General features: G+C 38.4%; 1 protein-coding gene across 1 annotated transcript in view; it reads right to left on the reverse strand.

The window, feature by feature from the left end:
- BCAS4 (breast carcinoma amplified sequence 4) overlaps positions 1-21211 on the reverse strand; it is a 43993-nt gene that overhangs the window by 18802 nt on the left and 3980 nt on the right. The window contains exons 3-4 of the mRNA XM_035900900.1: positions 14561-14662; positions 12251-12385 (exon numbers count right to left, since the gene is read on the reverse strand). Coding sequence (XP_035756793.1) covers positions 12251-12385; positions 14561-14662 — 237 coding nt within the window. The remainder of the gene's footprint in view (positions 1-12250; positions 12386-14560; positions 14663-21211) is intronic.

Raw genomic sequence — 21211 nt, forward strand, 5'->3', positions numbered from 1 at the left:
AGATGCACTCATGCATATTCAGAGCAATTAGTTTGGTCTTATCTGGCAGTTATGATCTTACGTTTCAAGACAAAGGTGAACAAAGTACGACACCCTTTCCAAACAGGAACTTGACCTTCAGTCCTGTTTGAATAAACTGTTACTAAAGTGAGTAACATATTTTACAAAAGCCCTTACAAACCTAAAATCTGCAATTTATAAAACTCAAAAACTAATTCCAGAAATATCAGCTAAGCCTTTAAAACATACTATTTTGGCACCAATTGCTCAAGTAGTAAAATATGTTAACTCCTTCTGTGCGCTCATGCTTATAGGTTGCCTGACAAGGAATACTGGTTTGCAGGTTTAGGTGTTTAGGTAGTTTTGACAAACAGCATTCTACGCAGAGAGAAATTTCCTGTGTAAAATACTAAGTGTGCATGATGCTCAATTACCAGCAACCAATATTTGTTTCTTACTATGAATACAATTCTTGGAGCTGGCTTAGTTTCAAATGTTATTAGGTAGATAGCATGTGGTGTTGTAGTAAGGAGTCTTACGCGTGAACTGAAAATATACTGAATTTGATCAGCCTATTCTAGGCAGTTTTGCTGCCAAATGTGGGCTAATTTATATATAGCAGCCTATTTAATAGTTTGCACTCGTACTTCCAAAGCAGACATGGAAGCAGACCACATAGAAATATGAAAATGTTTCCTAATTAGCTACATAAAACTTTGTTTTTCAAATCCTCATCTAAGGTTTAGGAACATTCAATAGAAACGAAACTGCACACTTACATGGTTCAAATACAGAACTGCTATAAGGTATGGTATCACTGCAGTGCTCAAAGCAGTATCACAGTGTAAGAGCAAAGGCTGTGTATTGCTATCTACTATTGTTCCTTCTGCCTCTCTTTTCAGTTTCATATTAATGACAAAAATGCTAAAATCAGTTGAAGGAAAAAAAACCCCACCAGCTCAGTGTCTAGAAACCTCATGCTTTCCTCGATTACTCCTAAAGGATCCCTTTATGGCTGAAACTCAGCACATACCATCAAATATTTCAAGTGGAACAAATTCATTAACTTGCAAACACTACTTAACTAACTGAAAGCCAGAGACAGAAACCTAGAGCACTGTTAAATCAACTTCAAGCAGGCACTGCATTTCATGTGTTAATACTTGCCATCTGCTCGTGTTGCATTTTTTACCACAAGAAAAAAATGTGACTGCTGAGTAAAGACACTTCAAAAAAAAGGAGAAACCTGGCCTCGCTTAGCCATAAACTATGGGTTTATTTTTATTCTTTTTACACACGCACACACACTCAACTCTCCGTCTCTCTACTAAAACCAGAAAAACCTATGTAAAATAGTCTTTTTAGCTATTGCTGCCTTATAATAGCTACCCTAGGAAATCTTAAAGAAAAAAGAAAGTGCCCGTGCATGTTTGGTACTCCAGACAGTAAGAAATTTGCCTCAGGGAGAAACAGTTTGTAAAAGAGGTGGGGGAAGGGTAATATGCTGGTAGATGAGAGTGCGTAAGGGAACCAACTCACGAGCGTGTGCGCAATTGTGTTGGAGGCTCTGGAAAAAAATGCTCGTCGCTACGGCTCCTAGAGGCTCCAGCCGAGCAAAGCACCTTTCCTGCAACACAACCATTACATCACACACAAAACTGCCTGCCAGCCACAGAAAATGGCCCAGCCAGGAAGGGATGGATACCAGCAGATGGAATGTTTCTCCACTTTGCAAAATATGCAATTTTTAAACTAATTTTTTTTTCCCCAAAAATTAGCTTTAAAAAAACCAGCACTAACTTCTTACCCCCTTGAAAAACTAAAGGTGATCAACATTTTGTCCCAAAAGTTGGGCCTGTGACTTAGAGGATGCCAAGACATAACGGTAAGCTTTGTTCTAGTTTTGGCCAAAGTGGTATTTTATTTGATATTCAGTGTAGTTCTAGTAATAATCCTAAAGAGCACTCACGCATTTCAGTAATGCAAGTGAAAAGGAATTTGCTATGGCACCAGGTCACCAAAGAATAAATATTTCTGAAGTTATGTGTGCTCTGCTTAGTTTTTGCCAAGAAAAGAAGAGGGGAAAAAAAAAAATTGCCAGATCTGCATTTGTGCCTTTTAACAAGTGTCATGTTTTAAATGGGTGCTTTTAAAGAAAGCATCTGATGGATCACTTTGGTGCGTGACATCTACCATTTCTATGCCAGATACACTGGGCAGCAGGTCCTGATCTAGATGGGCAAATTCAAAAGCAAGTTTCTTTACAGAAGCTGTCAGAGAGAGGACATGTGGCAATGGTGCATGAGGTGGAAGCCTTGCCACTGGAAGCTGGACAAAACCTTTTCACAAAAGTCACTGCACAGTAACTCTGCACAAACACTGGCTCCAATATATGCCCCGGTTGTAATGACAAAGTCAGTGCAAACTTGAAATTGTGACTTCTGGCTAAAGAAGTCTCTCATCCATTTCCTAGTACTAGTCCATGGAACTATTTTACCGTCATAAAACTACAGCATAGTGTAATTTCTCTGGATGTCGCCTTTCTTTAGATGTATTCCCAATGTTAACTACCAGGATTTGATTTTTGTAAAACTATTAACTGCTGGGGTCCTATTCCTGATGACTGGAAATAGTGGGAAAAAACCCCAAACCGTGGTCATAACCAAAGTAAACAAATGTCAGCCTGTGTCACACACAACTGAAAAAAGAACACTAACAGGATGTATTCATGCCACAAATACTTGAACACAAGGCATTCTTTATAGTGAAAAAGACCTCATCTGGTCCCAGATCCTTCATACTTCAAACTCAGGCCTTTTTACTTCCATCCGAGATCTTTCACCAGATCTTTCCTCTCCACAAAGAAGCCCAGGTGTTTCTTGAATTCACTTAGCATTTCCAACACCTCACTCATTAATGAAACCCATATGTTTAAGTATTACTGTCCTCAGTTCCTTCCTTACTGCCCTATTCCTGAGATTTGAATTCATTTTGTGAGTAGTTTTATTTGTACTAAAAAAAGTTGCACAGATTTTATTAACAACTTTCATAATTTTGAAGACTACTGTAAAATTGCTTATTTATTTGAAACAGTTTTGATGCTAGGAAACAAAGATATGCGTCTCTCCCGTTACAACAATCAAATTCCTATTTTCAAAAGTATACTGGACCAAGATTACCCCTCTTACAGCAACCCATTTAAGAGCTACTTCAAGAATTAATGTGGCAGACTGCATACATTAGACTGAAAGCTCAAAGAGAGAACAGCCTGCATTAAGACAGCTGCAGTGATTTTCAACCCCAGTTGGCTTCTCTGCCTCTTCTCCAGTGTCCCCCATCCCCCGCACTGCAGAAGCAACCACTAAGCTGCCCCAGTTAATAGCCCAGCATATGAAAAAAAAAAAAGAAACTTTGGTTTCACTTTACTTCAACATACTAACAAAATACCCAGCCACTGTTATCTTCATCACAAGAGCTTGGGACCCACTTCACCTATTTGACTTCTATATATTCCTGTTTCTCATTATTGCCCTGTAATACAGGTGTTTATTCTAAACATATTTACCAGTTACACATGCTCCTAGATGACATGCAACTCTTTAAAAAAAGGTCCCGAACAAAATCCAAGTGGAGGAAGTACAACCAACCACCAAGACAAGAGCAGTCATCAGGAAAATGAGTCACAGAGGCGGCCAGTAGAATCCCCCAGGAGACATCCATATGTAAGTCTCACACAGAAAAGGCAGAGGCACTGGAAATGTGTTGATAAAATACTTTTAAAAAGTGGTGGGTGTCCCAGGTAGGAACATCTATGTGGCAGCACAAGGAGATGGAGGAAAAAGCAGAGGAAGGGGGAGTTAATTGGACATCTGTGTGAAGCTGGGGGAGGGCAAACAGGAAGGCAGTAATAAACTCCATAAGCAGACGGTGCCACAGGGCTAGAATAAGTCTCCGGCTTTACTCGGAGCAAGGAAGTAGAATCCACATTTATCTGAGTATGCCTGCGTAAAACTTGTAACACTTTCTAACTGACCTTGCTTACCCAGGGCATTTTGGAGGAGAACAGGCAATTTAGTAACAGCAATATGGCCTTAGCAGCACTGTGGTTATTTGTTAAACGGAAGAGAAGGAAAAATGTCTCCAGTATCTGACGCTTCACTTTACCTCTTGCCTCCTACACAAATTATCTCAAGTACTTTAGTGAAAGCTAAGATTCAGGCTAATTGCACAAACAACACTATTTTGTGGATCACTTTGCATATGAGTTGATAGCTGTACACATACTTATGGTTAACTTTATTTGAAAGTATACAGGACCAAGATATTTATTTCCCAGCCTTCGTATTTCATTCATCTTAATCTATAAATGTAGTTCCAGAAAAAGTCAACCTGATTTACAATAAGAGTGATTTATATGAGAGTTGCTCCTATTTATCACTTTAGGATACTGTGAAAATCCACAAGCTATGACATGTTCCATATTATAAAAGCCAAATCTGAATAAAAACTCTTTTCCAAACTCCCTCGTGCCAACTTCATCCAAATTTTAACATAGAAATAACTGTGTTTAATATCTGGAGTGATGATTTTTCCATTTAAACCTTTTACTAGCTCATAGTATCTTCTTGGGTCTTGTACCAGTCTATCCAGTTATAAAGTGCATTCTTTCTTCACCTGTTCTTTTTCTTCCTTTAAAAAAGGACTTCAGGTAGAAAACTGAAGCATCATGATAGTTCAGCAAACAACTTTCATGCAGAGAGAGTCTTCTACTCGGGGTTCTGTGGACACTTCAGTGTAGTGCCAGGCCATACTGTAGATTTATGGTACAACAATAATTAAGTAATTTCATTTCTGTATGCCTCCGATTCCAATCAGCAAGATGGTGCACGTGTTTCCTTTTGCCCATTTGTCTGGTGTGTTCACCCAGAAAGCAGTTAGCACCTGGAACTACTGTCAGTCATGTGCTTCAAGATTTAGCACCCTCATCTCAGTTAAACCATCTTGCCCCCACTATAAACTATGAAATTTTTTTAAAGTAAAATGTTTGTATACAGAAAATCATTGTAAAGGTCAACTTTTTTTGTGCAGAATTAAAAATAGGAACAAAACAAACACAGAAATGTTTGCTTTTGTCACACTGAGACCACAATTTCTACAGACATTCCTCTGATGAGACACCCATTACATAAGTATATATTACATGGTTACAGAAATAAATGGAGGAGCATACCATCCTGTAGAGACAATAATCCACAGAAATATGGTAAAACAAAGTTCCCAACAAGCTCACCACAACTATGGCTGGCAAGAACATATTTTCTCAATGTATTACAATCCATTTGAAGTGTTTAACCCTAACATCTAATCTGCAGCATGTTTCTGCATCTCAGCTAGAACTTAACATGTAGCCAGTAGAGCATAAACTGACAAAAACAGTGTAACCACAGAAACCCTGAAACAGGGAAAAGAGTCATCCTTTTTTGGTAAGAGATTCTAATATTTTAGAAAATGTGGTTAATTTCTCTTAACACCAGATGTATAAATGGCACACCTGTAACAAAGAAACTGGGATGTTGTGAGAAAAATCCAGAGAAGTAATTCTGCTAAGAAAGGGACCCAACAGCACCTTTCACAACATGCTGCTCTTACTGGCCCTCAGGCATTCATGCTAGAGACACAGCAGCCAAGTTTTAGCTTTTATTATTCTATTGCTTTTGGTTTTTCAAGAATCGATGGCAGCACAGCACAGGTTTATGAATAGGAACCCTGAACCACTGGGACTGTGAAACGTTAGTATTTTACACGCATTGTTTTTTAATGATGAGTGCATGCAATCCTGTTTAACAATGGATATAATGGCACAGAGCCTCATATGGAAGACAGAAATGCAAGTACAACCAGAAAATCTGATACAGCTGAAGACATCTTATATTGCCCCAGAAGACAGGCCAGTGCAGAGCTGCAATGTATAACATGCAAATGCTTGAATCAATAGAGCAAGCAGTAGCCACTGCTTGCTGCATTCCTTACAGGAGCAGCCAAAAGGAATACAAGAAAAGGGGAGGGTGAAGAGACATTTACCGGTTATTTCACTGGCGCCAGCTAAAATCTTTCCTGTAACTAATTCACTTTAACTCTGCACAGGGCAATGTTATGTAAAACATTTCTGAAGGAAGATTTTTTCTCGCCTTTCAAGAGCAAGCATCAAAGCCTAGTAAGCCATGTACTGCAGAATATATTTAAAGCTGAACAATACTAACCAATAGAGTCACTGAAACTGAACTCTGGAGGAGGAGCTCTTTACATGCAGAGGCTGTGTTTCTATTTTCTGGCACAGATTATACCAGCTTACAGAAAGGCAGTATTTTACAAATCTTTACATATGTAGCCAGAAGCTTTTGTCAGTGAGATGCAATTACAGCTTAAAATCAATTTCTATGATAGAAAAGAGATAAGAGCACTAATGAAGGTGGCTTTCTGGCAAATCAAGGTTTTTCTAACTGTTTTTATTCATTCATTTGATCTCGGTGCTGGAATTTTGCAACAGGAATTGGCTCAGTCTCTTTCAAAACAGAAAGGGCCTAATCCCTTCCCATTAGAGAACAGGAAGTCAGAAGCCAATCTTAGCACTGATTAAAAAAAAGAATCTGGATTGTTATTTTAACTTCTTTGTTGCACACAAGCTAGAGAATTTTTTTATGCTACCGTTTCAGCATGACAGCTTGATTAAAAGCTGATGTCTCCCCTAAGTGGCACCCATTTAGCACAAGAGACCCTTTGCACAAACTGCTCTCTACAGAGCAGCAATTACGCTACAGTTTCTCCCCATCACTATGTATGTAACTCAAAACATGTGCTGCACAAAGTTATTTATGTGCCACTGCACTGTCCTGCTTTGGACAGTCTAACAATGACATAAAGACTTTTAACACCTGCTCTAGGTGCATTCAAACAAAATTGGTTCAAGTGGGAACAGGCAGTATTTTTTATTTTGACTTCTGTTCATGCACACTTGAAAACTGCACGCTCTTATTGTCAACAGTGTTGTATGTGTGCCTGCTGGATCCCACCAGCCCAAACTCCCACTTCTCCCCCAGCCTTCCCTAATGTTCTTAAAACACACGTGTGTGCATGTGTGTATTTCTACTCCAGTGTGCAGTGTTCCAGCCCCAGGCACTCTCATCTGCTCCTCCAAACCACTGGCACTGCTTGATGTCCAAGCACAGTGTTGCAGCCTCCCTCAAGCCCTTCCACTATAGAATGGATTCAGCAAGCAGGCAAGAAACTCTTGCTTAACTTCGAGATATGTGTGGGCTCCCTCACAGAAGCAGGCGAATGAGGGCTAAAGCCATGGGTAGCCAAAATCTTGACTTCTGAGTCCACTGCATTCCCTTACTTGAATCTTTCCATTTTTAAGTGTTATCTTTCTCAACACAGAGCCAGTGTGACCTCTCTGGGGCTCCTGAACCAGTTAATGAATCAGTCCAAGTCAGAATGGAACTGGGTGACTTCAAGCATAGCCACAGGTAAAAATAAGCTGAACACGCCCCAGAGTTCTTAACATTAAAATATTTAAGTACATGCCAGATTTTTCTATTTTCCGCAATATTAAAAAAAATGGCTGGTAGTATTCAGCACTTGAAAATTAATGAGTTTTAAATATGAACATAGTACACCCCCAGTTTTGAAATACTCTGCTCTATTTTCTCTCTTCTCATCTTTCCCATCTGGTATGTTTTAGTAATAATTTAACAAATATTTTTCTTCAAGGCTGTCAGAAAAATCTCATAGCATTTTGGAAACACTAAACATTATCTTGTGAGGTAAATTAGGATACAAAGTAGCAGCATGACATATATGTGATCACACATTGTCAGTGGCAAAGACAGTAACAGAAATCTCAATATGTGCTGCTTTGGAGTCTTCAAGAAAAGAAATTGGTAATATAGAGCAAATAGTGAAGCTGAAACCAACATGTGAAGAATGATTTGCAAAAGTTAAAAAAATGCAGTCTCAATATAGGAAAGATTTCTTATTCCACTGATTTATTTTTGTTAAGATTTATTTATGAAAATTCAAACCCAGATAGCTGTCTTCTATATTAAGCAAAACCTTAACTCTATGTAGCTCCTTAGTCCCTCTGAGCTTTCTTCTCTCAGAGAATGTATCTACTATCAATCTGTGGAGACTGCAGGCAGAAGCCTATGTCCACCTCCACACTTCACACTGGAACTACTGAAAAGAACTGTTAAGTACAGGCCTCTTTCCTAGATACTTTAGTCAGTATAACTCATCACTAACTTTTGCTCATTACTGAGCTCAGATGAGCCAATAAAGTAACACACAGAATGCTTCATATTGCATTATCAATTTCCCAGCTCAATTTGTAAGAATCTACTACAGGTGTCAGGAAAAACCATTAGCCAGCACCTTAGCCAACGACAAGACAGCAAACTGCACCTCAGATAAGCAGCTGCTGGTTTAGAGATTATAATGTTAGTAGAAAGACAAAAAAACCCTCCAAAAAACCACTAACAAATCTGCACCTTTTTCTTCATACCATCAGCATGAGGTGTTTTGGATGTTATGATTTTATAAGCCTTTCCCTGCAACCATACAAGGGTTAAAATCTACTCTAAAATAAGTATTTGTTGAGATTCTCAGTCAACGACATTGAAAGAAAATTTCTTGCTTTAAGAAAATGCCAGATATCACAAGATGCATGACAAAACAGCAAGAGTTGCTGACATTTGGTTTTCTTCCATTGGAAAAGACACTAGTGGTTTTTTTTAAACTCCACATGCTGAAGTTTTCTAAAATAGATTTCCTGTCCTTTCTCTAAGGTTGCTGAACCCCATTCAGCCAGGGCACAGATAACATCTTTGGATAAAAGATTTGAAATCACAGTTTCTCCCATACAAAGTTCAAGCTTTATAGAAGAAAAGCTTTTCTTCCACAGAGCTGCAAACTTCACAAGAGAAAGGTATTTCCTCTGTTCTGTTCCCTCAGGAGGTGTTATATTCTTATAACCTGTCAGACTTACCCAGTCATATTTGTAATTTATATTTAGTATAAGGTCGTTTCTTTTCAGACCACCTCTGGATATTCCTAACACAAAAAGTGAATTCTGATTACTCACTTTTTTTCCCACAGATTAGACACCTTTCCCAGTGTTACTGTGTACTGGAAGTCTGTGTGAAACAACTTTCTGAATACCCAAAAAACACAGCCAAAAATAAAAAAGACAAACATTACAGGATTTTGCTCCACTTTAAAAATCCAATTGCAAAGCAATGAGAAGGAGATTTCCCTTACATTTAAAATAGCATGCATGTTTAATTAGAAGAAGAAAAAACTTAGCTGAAATACATATACATAGACACACTCAGAGAGAGGGGAACTCTCAAACTTTTTTACCCAGTCTGATCAAGGCTATGAAGAGAAGATACACCAGTTGGATACTATCATTTCAGAACAAGTTAAACTTGCCTACAAAATGGTCAGGACAGTCCTAATTTTCAAATGGCAAAAGATGCCAAAGGGGCATCTCTGCAATGATACCTATATAAACAGGGGAAGAGGGATAGTTGGATAGTTGGCAGGGATCTTATTAGGTTTCAGGCAACAGTCAAACCAATTGCTGTAGAAATTCAGACTCCATTTATGTCCTTAAACAATTCAATCCTTTCCTGCACACTTCTTCTAGAAGTGAATAATCCCTTACCAGCACAGAGCATTACAGTGAGAACCACAGTGTAAAAGTTATTAACAAGCAGCTGTACTGAATCATTCAAAGTTCCGTGCAGCCAAATAATCCCTCTTAAGTGATGACCAGTTGAAGAGATTGCCTAGGGAAAGGTTTAAAAGTGTAAATATAGAAATTTACTTCCCAGTCTTCAAGAATTTGTAGCTGAAGGACAGATATTTTGTTTAATATCCATTGCTGGATTTTTTCCCCCATGAATTTGTCTAATTGCTTTTGGGATATATAACATCCTGTGGACATTCTATGGAATATTTATACATCATGTAAAGTAAGTAAGTACCTCCCTTTTCGCATTGTGAACCTGCCTGCTGATAATTTACGTGGATTACCCTAGTTCTTGAATTATGGGAGGGAGGGAATTATCATTCTATACTCACCTGCTCCACACACAAAAAGACTTCACAAATCTCTATCCTATCCTGTCCTCCCTCAGGCTGAGTCTTCATCTGTTTAGAAATTCCTGTGAGAACTTCTCCCTGTCTGTGCTCATCCTTGTTATGTCTCTCACCATGCTTTCTAGATGTGCTATTTTGGGGGGGAAAAATGGGAGGGAGGGAGTGAGCAGTAAGATCAGTACAGTAGGAAGCTACACCATTCCCTGTTGATTTTTCTCTTTTGTTCACTAATAATATTCCAAGATGTCTGCAAGCATGAATACACAATTATGCAGTATTTCAAAATTTGTCTTTGTAATTATAAGGAAAAAAAAAATTGAAGCCACTACACTGCCTTCAAGCCCAACTTAAGCCAGCTTCCGAGTAAATAGTCTGGCTTTTTCCACATTCTTATTGGCATCCCAGTTATACAGCATTATTTGTATAGGCAGACCAACCTCTCAAAACTTCCAGAGTTGATATATTTTCCAGACTGGGTATCTGCTGCAGGTTAAACACGCTTGGAAAGTTTTAGGGAACAAAATCAAACCAATTCAGATAATGCAATTAAGGAAAAGTATGTGTTGCTTAGCTCTTTTGAAAAGCTCTGATGCCTTCATAAGCTACAGCAGGGATTTTAAATTGGCAGTTAACTACCCTCATATCAGGGACATATTTTCCCATTCCTATGAAAATATTACCAAATTTGGCCAAGTTACAACTCTTTATGAGTCTACATAAACTGTGCTTTTCTAAAGATTCATTAGAGTTTGACAGCTGAAGATGAAATCAGTTTGCACCACCTCCTGTCCACACCTCTGTTAACCAGACTGAATATTCATTATTCTCTTTAAGCAGTTAAGGTTTGTCGTGGATCTCCAGAAACTGAACTGAACTTTTCCTGCAACTGAAGCCTCCAGAGATTGTTATGACACCAGACAAAAATTTGAAGTGGTTCAGCTGTACATACATGATCACTCATACCTGTGTATTATTGCCTACTCAGGATTATGCATACTGGCCAAAAGCCACTTGGAAGAAAACGAGGAGGGAAACATAATGGTGGAAATACTGAAGGGACAAAAGAAAGCAAAGAGGTAATTGAGACTAGAACAAGGATCCTGATAGACATATGCTAAGCCTGAAAACATGGTAGATTCACACTGAGATGGAGAGGAAGGAATGGAAGGGATGAGTTCAGAAAAGGCTAACTGGAGATTGTGATGAATTGCTGGGGAAATGACAGATTTAGAGAATGACATGGGAGAAGGAAAACAGAGTGTAAAGGTAAGTGGTATGAAGACATTATTGGAAAAGAACAGGGACAGAAAGTATAAAGAGTATGTAAAGCTTCCTCGAGTCCACATCAGATCTCATCATCCATGACTCTCAACAGTCTTCTTCTATCAACAAATATCACTAAAACTCACTGAAAGAGTTCTCATCCCCCTCTAGTGCTCAACCATGGATGACCCTATAAAGTACTTTTGACATAGTTGACATAAACCCAAAGACTAAATAGAAAGAACAACTTATGCTTATGTCTCTCACTGCAAGATGATGTACAACAAGCTTCCTATTTGCATATACATATACAGAGAAAATCCTTTAATTCAAGAGCAAAATGGAGAGATATTCAAAAATTACTGCTGGAACTATTCAAAGCCTAAGCAGCAAATCTTTAAAAAAAAAAAAAAAAAAAAAAAAATTTGACATAGTTGACATAAACCCAAAGACTAAATAGAAAGAACAACTTATGCTTATGTCTCTCACTGCAAGATGATGTACAACAAGCTTCCTATTTGCATATACATATACAGAGAAAATCCTTTAATTCAAGAGCAAAATGGAGAGATATTCAAAAATTACTGCTGGAACTATTCAAAGCCTAAACAGAACTTTTAAAAAAAAAAAAAAAAAAAAAAAGAAAATTACTGAAAATTTTTAAATATGTAAAAAAAAAAATCCCTTTACGGAAGCAAACTGTAGCCAGTTCTTTTAGATCACTTAAAATTAATAATGCAATATTCTGTAAGGCCACATTTGGTACAGAAAGGGTACTTAAGGTATCAGTTTCCCATCTGCTGGAAGCAACTTTAAAAATACTCACGTTTTTAAATGATGAAATAGTTGCGCACTGAAATAATTTGCAAACAGTATTAAGAAGGGTGCCATGGCTCTTCTCTGCTTCAAGCACTTGCTCTTCTAGGAAGGAAACATGGTGTGCAACCATTTTAACAAATTCCTATGGAGAGAGGAAAAGCACCTAATGAAAATTAAAAGCACCTGTGCTGCGTTTCAACATTATCCTAGCTAGAATTCAGAAGTCAAAGAAGAAACTGTAACAAGATCTCAGAGTGCGCTATTGCCAATATAAATATCCAAGGGGCACATACTCATAAGTAGACTACAGATGTTTACAGCCATGAGAAGAACCACTGGTCATGACCTAAAGCTAATTTTTCTCCTTGCCAGGCAGGGGACAGCAGAGCAAAAGATAACGACAGGTGATTTTAGCTAAAAAAGGTCAGGAATTATCACCTAAACCATACATGTGTTCAGTTTCAGTTGAAATTTGAGCCATAAGGGAAAGCCAACTAGAAAGAACACGGTATTTATTTGTTAAAATACAGAACAGTTTGTAAAGAGTTTTGATACTGTCTATTAATGATTAAGCGTCACTTTTTTTTTTTGAGAAGTTGAGCACTGCCCATTTTAGGGATGGGGAAGGTGAGGCTGAACAGGTAAATTAATTGACCAAAATGTACCAGTGGCAACATCAAAATTAAAACCCAGCAGATTCTCATCCTACATAACCATTACACAACAATCCATTCCTTTTCTACTCTCAGGAGTACAAGAGAATTTCTCCTTTGAAAATCCCCATGGATGCTAAGCTTTAAATTTAAAAGTTCTAATTAAAACATTAACTACTGCTCAAATTGCCAATTTAATCTTGTGCTTTCAGATTACTGCTATTATAGCTGGTAAAGTTAGGGAGAAAAACCGATTCCTAGCCAATCAAGGTATTATCCTCCCTTGATAACCAAAAAAAGCCTCTCAACAAAATTATTCAAGGGCAAACTGTAGCCTAGAAAAGACTGGTGTTTTGTTCATATTCCAAATTACTATGTCCCTACAGTTGTACTAAGGGAATGAGGTCAGGAAGGGTTTTTTTTCTCCCTTCTCTGTATTAGAGGGAAAAAAGTAACAAGGAGCCCTTTTGCTTACCATACTTTTGGCACAAGTAATTGCTTGGAGTTTTAAATTTATTCTCCTGTTCAAAGACACACACTCCCCCAAAACTCCCAACCACCTATAAGCATGTAATTTGCAAAAAGACCTAAATGGGTGAGACACTTCCAGAAACAGTTGGTTTGGAACCTGATTCAGTTAATAATTTTTTCACAGTCCTAGCTTAAGTATACATTCAAGCGTAGTCAAACTGTCAAGTATGCCAAGAACCCACTAGCTATTTCTTGGACTGGGGTACTCAGTTCTGAAAATCAAACAGATTCTAAACAAGTTAACATTTAACTCCCACTTTTGCCTAGCCTCAATTTCCTGTCTGAATCTTTCTTCTGAAGTGGTTTGATAAGTCAGTTATCAAATATAGGTGTAAAATGCGAACTACAAAAAATGAATTGCATTTAAAGAAAACTTGCTGAAAGCTAAGTCAATTGTCTGTCCCTCCCACAGTAATAAACCTTACCAGAGGATATCACTTGGTACGGGGTAGAGCCTGAAGCTTAAGCACTGCCTATCTGGATTTAATGCCACAAACACTTGGCTTCTTTCACTTTGAGTCGGTTAAAACTGATTTTAAACATAGACAATTTATCTCATCATGTTTTCGTTATATTCCTCCCAGAGGCAAACTTGCCCTCAGTTGACACAAATTTTAACATACTGCTTACTAAATATGGTGAGGGCATCATCTTAGTGAGTCATACTGGCTTCCCTCATTCAGGATACAATAAACACCCAAACAGACACAATAGAAGATGGGTGCTCAGAAATCTCTCCACTCCTACGTAAGAGAATTATTAACAACTTAAAATGGATATGTCCAGCATGGGATTTGAGACTTGAATTTTTTAAGTTATAAATGGTTTCACAGATACTCCTTCAATCTCAAACCAATTCATCATTATTAGCATTATTATTAACATCAAAACCACAACTAATGCTTTTAATCTACCATTGGGAATTGTAGAATCCACAGCAATAAATTACTCAGTGATGTTCCAAACCATAAAGACTTATATGTGCTGAACCATGGGTAAACATATTGATTTAAAAACAAACATATGACAATAGAGAGCCATAAACATCTGAGTGCTCCATTTGAATATCTGGACAGCTAACCTATAAAACACATAAAAAGAAGGATGTAAATTTTCTAATGCAATGAACTAACCTCTAATTTATCAACTTTGGCATAGATGTGGTTCATTTCCATCACCTTGTCTTTAATGAGTGGAATGGTCTCATCCAGGATCTGTGATGTATCACTTCTAATCTGCATGAAAAAAGGTATCTCATATGAGGATGAATCTTGAAGATAAACACTACACTATATTTTTACGTTAATATTTCAGAAAACATCTCTTCAGAAAAGGTATCACAAGGACCATTTTGCAGCATGTTATCATATAGTAGAGATTAGGAAAACAACTTACTTTCTCAAGTAATCCATGAGACAATCAAAAAATGACAGAACTCCTACATCAAACCTGTAACCAGACCCTTCCCTCTTCTCCCCAAATTTTTACAGTACTCCTCCCAAAAGACCATCTACTTTCTATTACAAAATACTGTAGACATGAGGAGTAATAATGGATTTTAAATGAAAACTGCCTCTATACCATCCTTCATGATTTGATTTTATTGGGGAAGAGCTAACTCATAGTACTTAACAATCAGTTTTTTGAAAGAGTCACATCATTGAGTACACCACTTTAGCATCTTGCCTTCAACAGGGGCTCAGGACTAGAGTTGTCAGGAGAGCAAGAACCTTCACACAGCTTTATAGCATAGGCACCTCGGAGAAAGCTTCTGCTCCCGAGTCCCTGTCAGTTTCCACAATACTTAAGTGCTCTAATACAGGAAAGATTCTTTTTTTTTTTTGTTACCTACTACAACCAAGCTTGTTTCTAGTATCTATATGAGAGCCTAAACCTTATCTGAAATCCTGCTGAGTGTTGTGTTAGCAAGAATTACCCAATTTCCTATATAAACAAGCGCTAGTGCTTTGTTAGGTGGCAGTAAGCTAAACCTCCAAGCAGAGCACTATAGCTAATGGAACGTACAAGCCAAAAATGATGGATAGGACAAGAACTGTGAAGAGCTCTCTAAAGGGAAAGGTAAAAGCAAACCCAAGAAATCCTCCACTAAATCACTCAAATAGGCATTCTAATTTGTAAAACAGAGCTGCAACGCATTGACAAGAGAAAGAAGAAAGGCAGTTGAGCCCACTTTTATGCAAGTTTTCTTTCTCAACAATGGCATATAAGAAGTCTTGGTTCACTTCTGAATTAAAGCTGTCCTGCCTACAATTTTAATAGACTTAAAGAATACAGAGGAACAAGGATCCCTTCAAAAGATATTTTTGTCCTAAAGACTAAGCTAGAGGATATTCTTCCTTCAACTTCGTAGGAAGGAGTAAGGATCTTTTAGCTAGAACAGTGAGAATCTGGAGTTGGGTTAATACTGCAGGGAATTTTCTGGGCATTTTGAGATTTAATCCAGAATCTCAAATAAAGCATAAACACCTGCTATAAGTAATTCAATCCATGGACCGTGCATTATAAATTCTAATAGGTACTTAGATATTTTACTGATGATCATATGACTAATTGGGGTGTGTGTGGTTTTGTTTAAGAAGTTGTGTTTTTAAAAGCCGAGTACAGATAAAGCTATACACATAGAAAATGACTCATAGTAAGATTTTATGGCATTTTTATTACCAGAATGAGTACATGCAGATCAAGTGCTTTTATAGCACTATAAGTGTTCTGTAATAGGAGATCAAACAGACATATCAAAATAGTAGTAGCTTTCCATTGTAAACAAACCAACTGTTTACAACTCCTGTATTACTGGTCTCTGGCACCACATCCACCAAATATATATACAGAGACCTCCCCCAGCAGTGACATAACTGTATACACAGACACACTCTGTTATCTTTACAGTGTGTACTTTATATCCAACAGAAAGTGAGCACAGACACTCTGGCAGGATCCCTGTGAATGGAATCAGACTTATATTTTCTAATATTAAATGAAAATACAGGATGAATACGTAATGAAGGAGCCAAAGCAGAAGAATTCCAGGTTTGTTCTATTGAATTCTTTTGGGTCAATACTCGGCAAAAACCCCCTCCTCTATCATAAATCACATGTGAAAAACAGAGTGGTGATCTGTCTGAGGCGAGTTTCATACTCAGGTAAACTAATCAGATTAAAATTTGAGCCTGGACTTTCTAAAGATACGTAACAAACTCATTTGCTAACGTTGGTCTGGGAAAGGACTAGGGAAAAGCCACTCTTACAGCTAGATGCTAGATAACTACTGTAAATATAAACACAGGTTGGGACATAGCCAGAAAGAGGGAGATGTACAGACCCAGCATAAAAACTATCAACACAAGGCCAAAGCAGACATGGAACAGATCTAAACCATCCTTCTTTGAGGGTAAAAGCAAACAACCAATACAAGACACAGGAGAGCTGATTTGCCAGCAAGCAGCCTGTGATGAAAGGAAATTATATGCAAATATGATTCAAGAAGAGTCATTCTGCAGCAGTCCGCAGAACCACAGCGACAGAGGAGTTCAAGAGGAGTCAGCACATGACAAAGGGAAATGATTCTCTTGGTACAGCAACCTCTCATGAGCCAGAGAAAGCAGGACTGGTCTGAAAACCCACATTATAAAACAAGATTTATTTCCCCTTGTGCAATGTATTTCAATTTATCGTACTGAAGATTTAGCCGAGTGCTCAGCAAAAGCACCAGAGCACAACAGTCCATGGAAAAAAACCCTGTATTCCTCTTACTAGGTTTTACTGTGCTAACTGTAGGAGGGGGCAAGGAGGGAAGGTTTGGTTCAGCTTTGTCTTCTAATTCAAGTCAGCAAGACTAAGCTCAAGGAGGTAGCAAACCAACAGCAGCAAAGTCAGTTAGGAGACAGCACAACCAGAGTATGAATGATGAATTAGAACACAAACCAGGAATGGCACATTGCATGTAGGGCGATAAGACCTGGTCTTTGCATACAATGCAGTTCAAGCTATACCAGTTAAACAAGCAGATTCTTGTTATTTTGTATTTTATAAAAACTATTATTTTTTCAGGAAAAGAAAAAAAAACAGCTGGAGCCACAAGTCAAAGATACTGTACAAATTCTAGTTGTCACAAGAACTTTTTTGAAAGGATCTCTCTATATAATTTTTTGGTCTTTGATCCCATATGTTAACACACATAAAAGGATCATGAGTAAAAGTAACCACTGTAAACCGAACAGCTCAGTGGTGAGAAAAGAGAAAGCTGAGGTTGGTATGTTCCTGAGAAGTTAGCAAACCCTAGCCACAACAAACCAAACAAAACCACCTCTTCCTCTTTTTTCCCCAATGATGAAACCAGGTTTCACACCTATGGCCTCAGGGAGGAGGTTCCCAAACCATAATTCCATGAGACAACGATAAGTGGTTAGCAGCTGGTCCGTGGAACCATAATAAAGTAAGATTTACAAACACATCATTTCCTTGGGGCAACTGCTGCAAGAAGGTTCAATGACTTGAGAACGACTAACCTGTGGTTTTATCAACTGGTGAGCATGCTGGAGGATCAACATCAGTACTTTAAAAAAAAAAGAGGAGTATCAAACATAAGAGATTTTGCATCTATCCATTCATCCTGTTCAAGGATTAGGAGCCAAAGAAATGGAAGCAGTGTATTCCCACATGAAACTAAACCAGCTGTGTCTCTCTGAATAGATATAATTTTCAATCATGCTTTAAGATATACAAGAAGCACAAAGAATTGTATCTAAAAAGGTAACTAACAATGAACTGTGGAAACAATATAAGAACAGCATATACAAGAGTCTGGTTATTACAATTAATTCTTTTTTTTTTGCTTTTGTGTCACTGGTTCAAATCATAGCTCAGTTAAAAATCACAATTCGATAATTACACTTGAGAGGCTCTGAAGCCACTTAAAAGCCATTAATTTACTGTGTTGAAGTCAGTGCCCTAACAAAGATATCACTAAAAGTTAAATAACTGGCACTAAAATTCTCCTAGCACAAACTTTTCTTTGCAAGATGCTCCTTCCATGGCAAGTATGAGGCACGCTGAACTGTGTTTACATTGTCGCTGTAACTTACCTCCTGTACAAGTGTCCAGCGTAAGTGCTGTGCCATGCTGTGTCTAGCCAGGTACAACAGTATGATACTAGAAATAGAATTTTGCCTTCCTAGCACTGAGGATTCAGGTTTTTCCTCATTGCAATATTCAAATGTATGCATCAAAAGTACTTGTAAGTGAAAAGCAGCAGCACACTCAAAGGAGAAAAGCCAAATCCCTCTATGTGAATTCTTTACTGAGTGCCCAGTTGAAAAAAGCAAGATTCCCCTTGTCTTTTTTTGGCATAGACAAAAGACCAAATTATTGCTAGGCACAGAAGCTGGAATCCGTTCAAATACTACATTATATTTATCAGATTCCCAGATACCACTTGATGTGCTGCTGGAAGGAACCTTACATCGTAGGTACTGGATAGAAAGGCACAGAATCAGCACACTGACTGCAGTGCTTTGATGTTCCCAGATAATTTCAATAATCTGCATACAAGGGAATTATTCACACTCTGCGGGTCGTGGAAAAATTATTTTAGGGGCAATGCAAAGATAGCGTATTGAAACTAGGTTAGTGGTTTTTTTGTAGGAAAGGTTGGCAAGAGAAGAAGTCTCACAGGAGGTTTAAAAGCTCACTGGATCCATATGAACAAGCTAATCACTATATTGGAGCCAAAAATGTAAGGTGCATGCTTGATTGATAGGAAAAAGCATAATGTACCTACAAAATCTTAGCATAAGCTCCCAAACAGAAGAATTGAGAGAATGAACTTAATAAATCAGACAGAATACAATCAGCAGTGAAGAACTACCAATTCAAACCTGTCGTATCACTGAAGCAATCACCACCTTTCAGCACTGGACTCAAAGGATTTTCTGGCCCAAGAAACCAATCTCTCGTATTCTACATTTTGCACAGACTAAATGTGCCATACTAGAGAATCTAAAGCTGACAAATGTAAGCCGAGATGTATCAAAAAATAGACTGCATGCTCTGAGGTTCACATGCTCCTTTACAGCTATTTTTTGTCAAAAGCTGAATGGAAAAAGAACTGCTTAAACAGACACTAATACTGAACCATTCTTACAAGGCAGCTATTTCTCCTTTTCAGTCCCCTATTAACCATGTGAGACTTTGACGAGCCAAGCTTTTGTTTCTTTCCACTCTATGTCACTTCCTTCTAGAAGCAACAATGCATCCTTTCCATAAGGAAGACATGCCAACAACAAAACCAGAAACCTCTGATAGAAGTTGAAAAAAGATTAATAACTGGTTATGCTGCTGACTGATTTGCCTAGAACTAGGATGATGGCCTCATTTCTGTTGAGCAGAGTTCACGTCCAAGGTGCAAGAAAGATCTGTCCCATAACCAAATAATAATAATAATAGTAACTAGTTAGCTGATGATACTTTGCATAAACTGTGTCAAACATGTTAACTGGAGTTTTCAATGGATTCTTGCAGACCACACCAGACTGCTTTGGGGCCACCTATAACTTATAAGTTCTGTCCTTGAGAGTAAGCACAGCATTTCTCCAAACGCTGGGATACGTGAACAGAAAAGTGGAAAGATGCTTAGAAGGCAATATTGGCATTTGTTCTGTAAACAGAAAGCAATGTGCAGAAAGGCCAGCATGCCAATATCTTTCATTTGCACTAAAGCTGATAAGACTAAAGCCAGGAAATTGCTTTTCAACTGCCTAAGAAACATTGGCCACATAATTTTCTTATCTGCTTTACTTTATGCTGTCCCTCTCCATTTATCTATGGAATTCCTAAGAATCGTCCAACAAAATAGGTCATAAGCAACAAGTCCCCAAGGAGATGTTGGCTGGTCACTTCTTGCCATTAGAAGTGCATTCAAGACAATTAGCAACCATTGTAATTGCCAGTGACACATGCATGACATAAGATGCTTGAAGACAGAAGAAAAATGTTGTGGTAAGTGCTAACAGAAGATGAGATGGTCTGTGCATCAGTGATTATATGAGGAAGTCCCTCTAGGTAAACTTGGTCCATGCTATCTGAACTAGTGCTCTGTGAAGCACTCAGGAAGGGTTAAAATGCAGTACCAGTTCCTCTACCTAATTTTACATTTTTTAGCCTAAGGAAGGAAAGAAAAGTTGGCTGCAAAAATCACATTCATTATTTTTACATGAACAGCATAACCCAAATAGCCTTCAGGCAGCACCACTTTATGCAGAAAGCCTGGGGTAAGCTAAATAGTAACACATACCTCTTGCTCTAAATGGTTTATCCCAAACAATAAGGCACTGACAATGGCGAAGATAATTGGTGTGTTACAAGTGTTGCATAGCGTATCAGTCACAACCCCATCATTAATTAGTACTCCCCACTCAGTTATTCCACCCGCATCACCTTCTCTCTTATACTCTGACTGCAGGCTCTTAGAAGACACAACTAGCTTGTTGCGTTTGTACAGCGCGTAGCAGAGGTGGCCTTAATTCATGGCTGGTGCCCGTGAACGCTACGGCAGGGCACACAATCCCCTCATCAGCCAGCCTGGTGCTGCTGCCTCAAAACGCTCCAGCCGCCGCAGCGCGGGAGCAGCCTTCTCGGAAGGTCTCACAGCACAGCTAAGGTAACGGAAGGGGCCAGGGAGAACACGCGCTGCTTCGTTACTCTAGACCTTGCGGCCGAAACCCACCCCCGGCCCCCCACCGGCCAGCGCACCGGGCGGGCACGGC

The sequence above is a fragment of the Egretta garzetta genome, unplaced genomic scaffold (assembly GCF_000687185.1).
Source record: "Egretta garzetta isolate BGI_Z169 unplaced genomic scaffold, ASM68718v1 scaffold188, whole genome shotgun sequence".
NCBI lineage: Eukaryota > Metazoa > Chordata > Aves > Pelecaniformes > Ardeidae > Egretta > Egretta garzetta.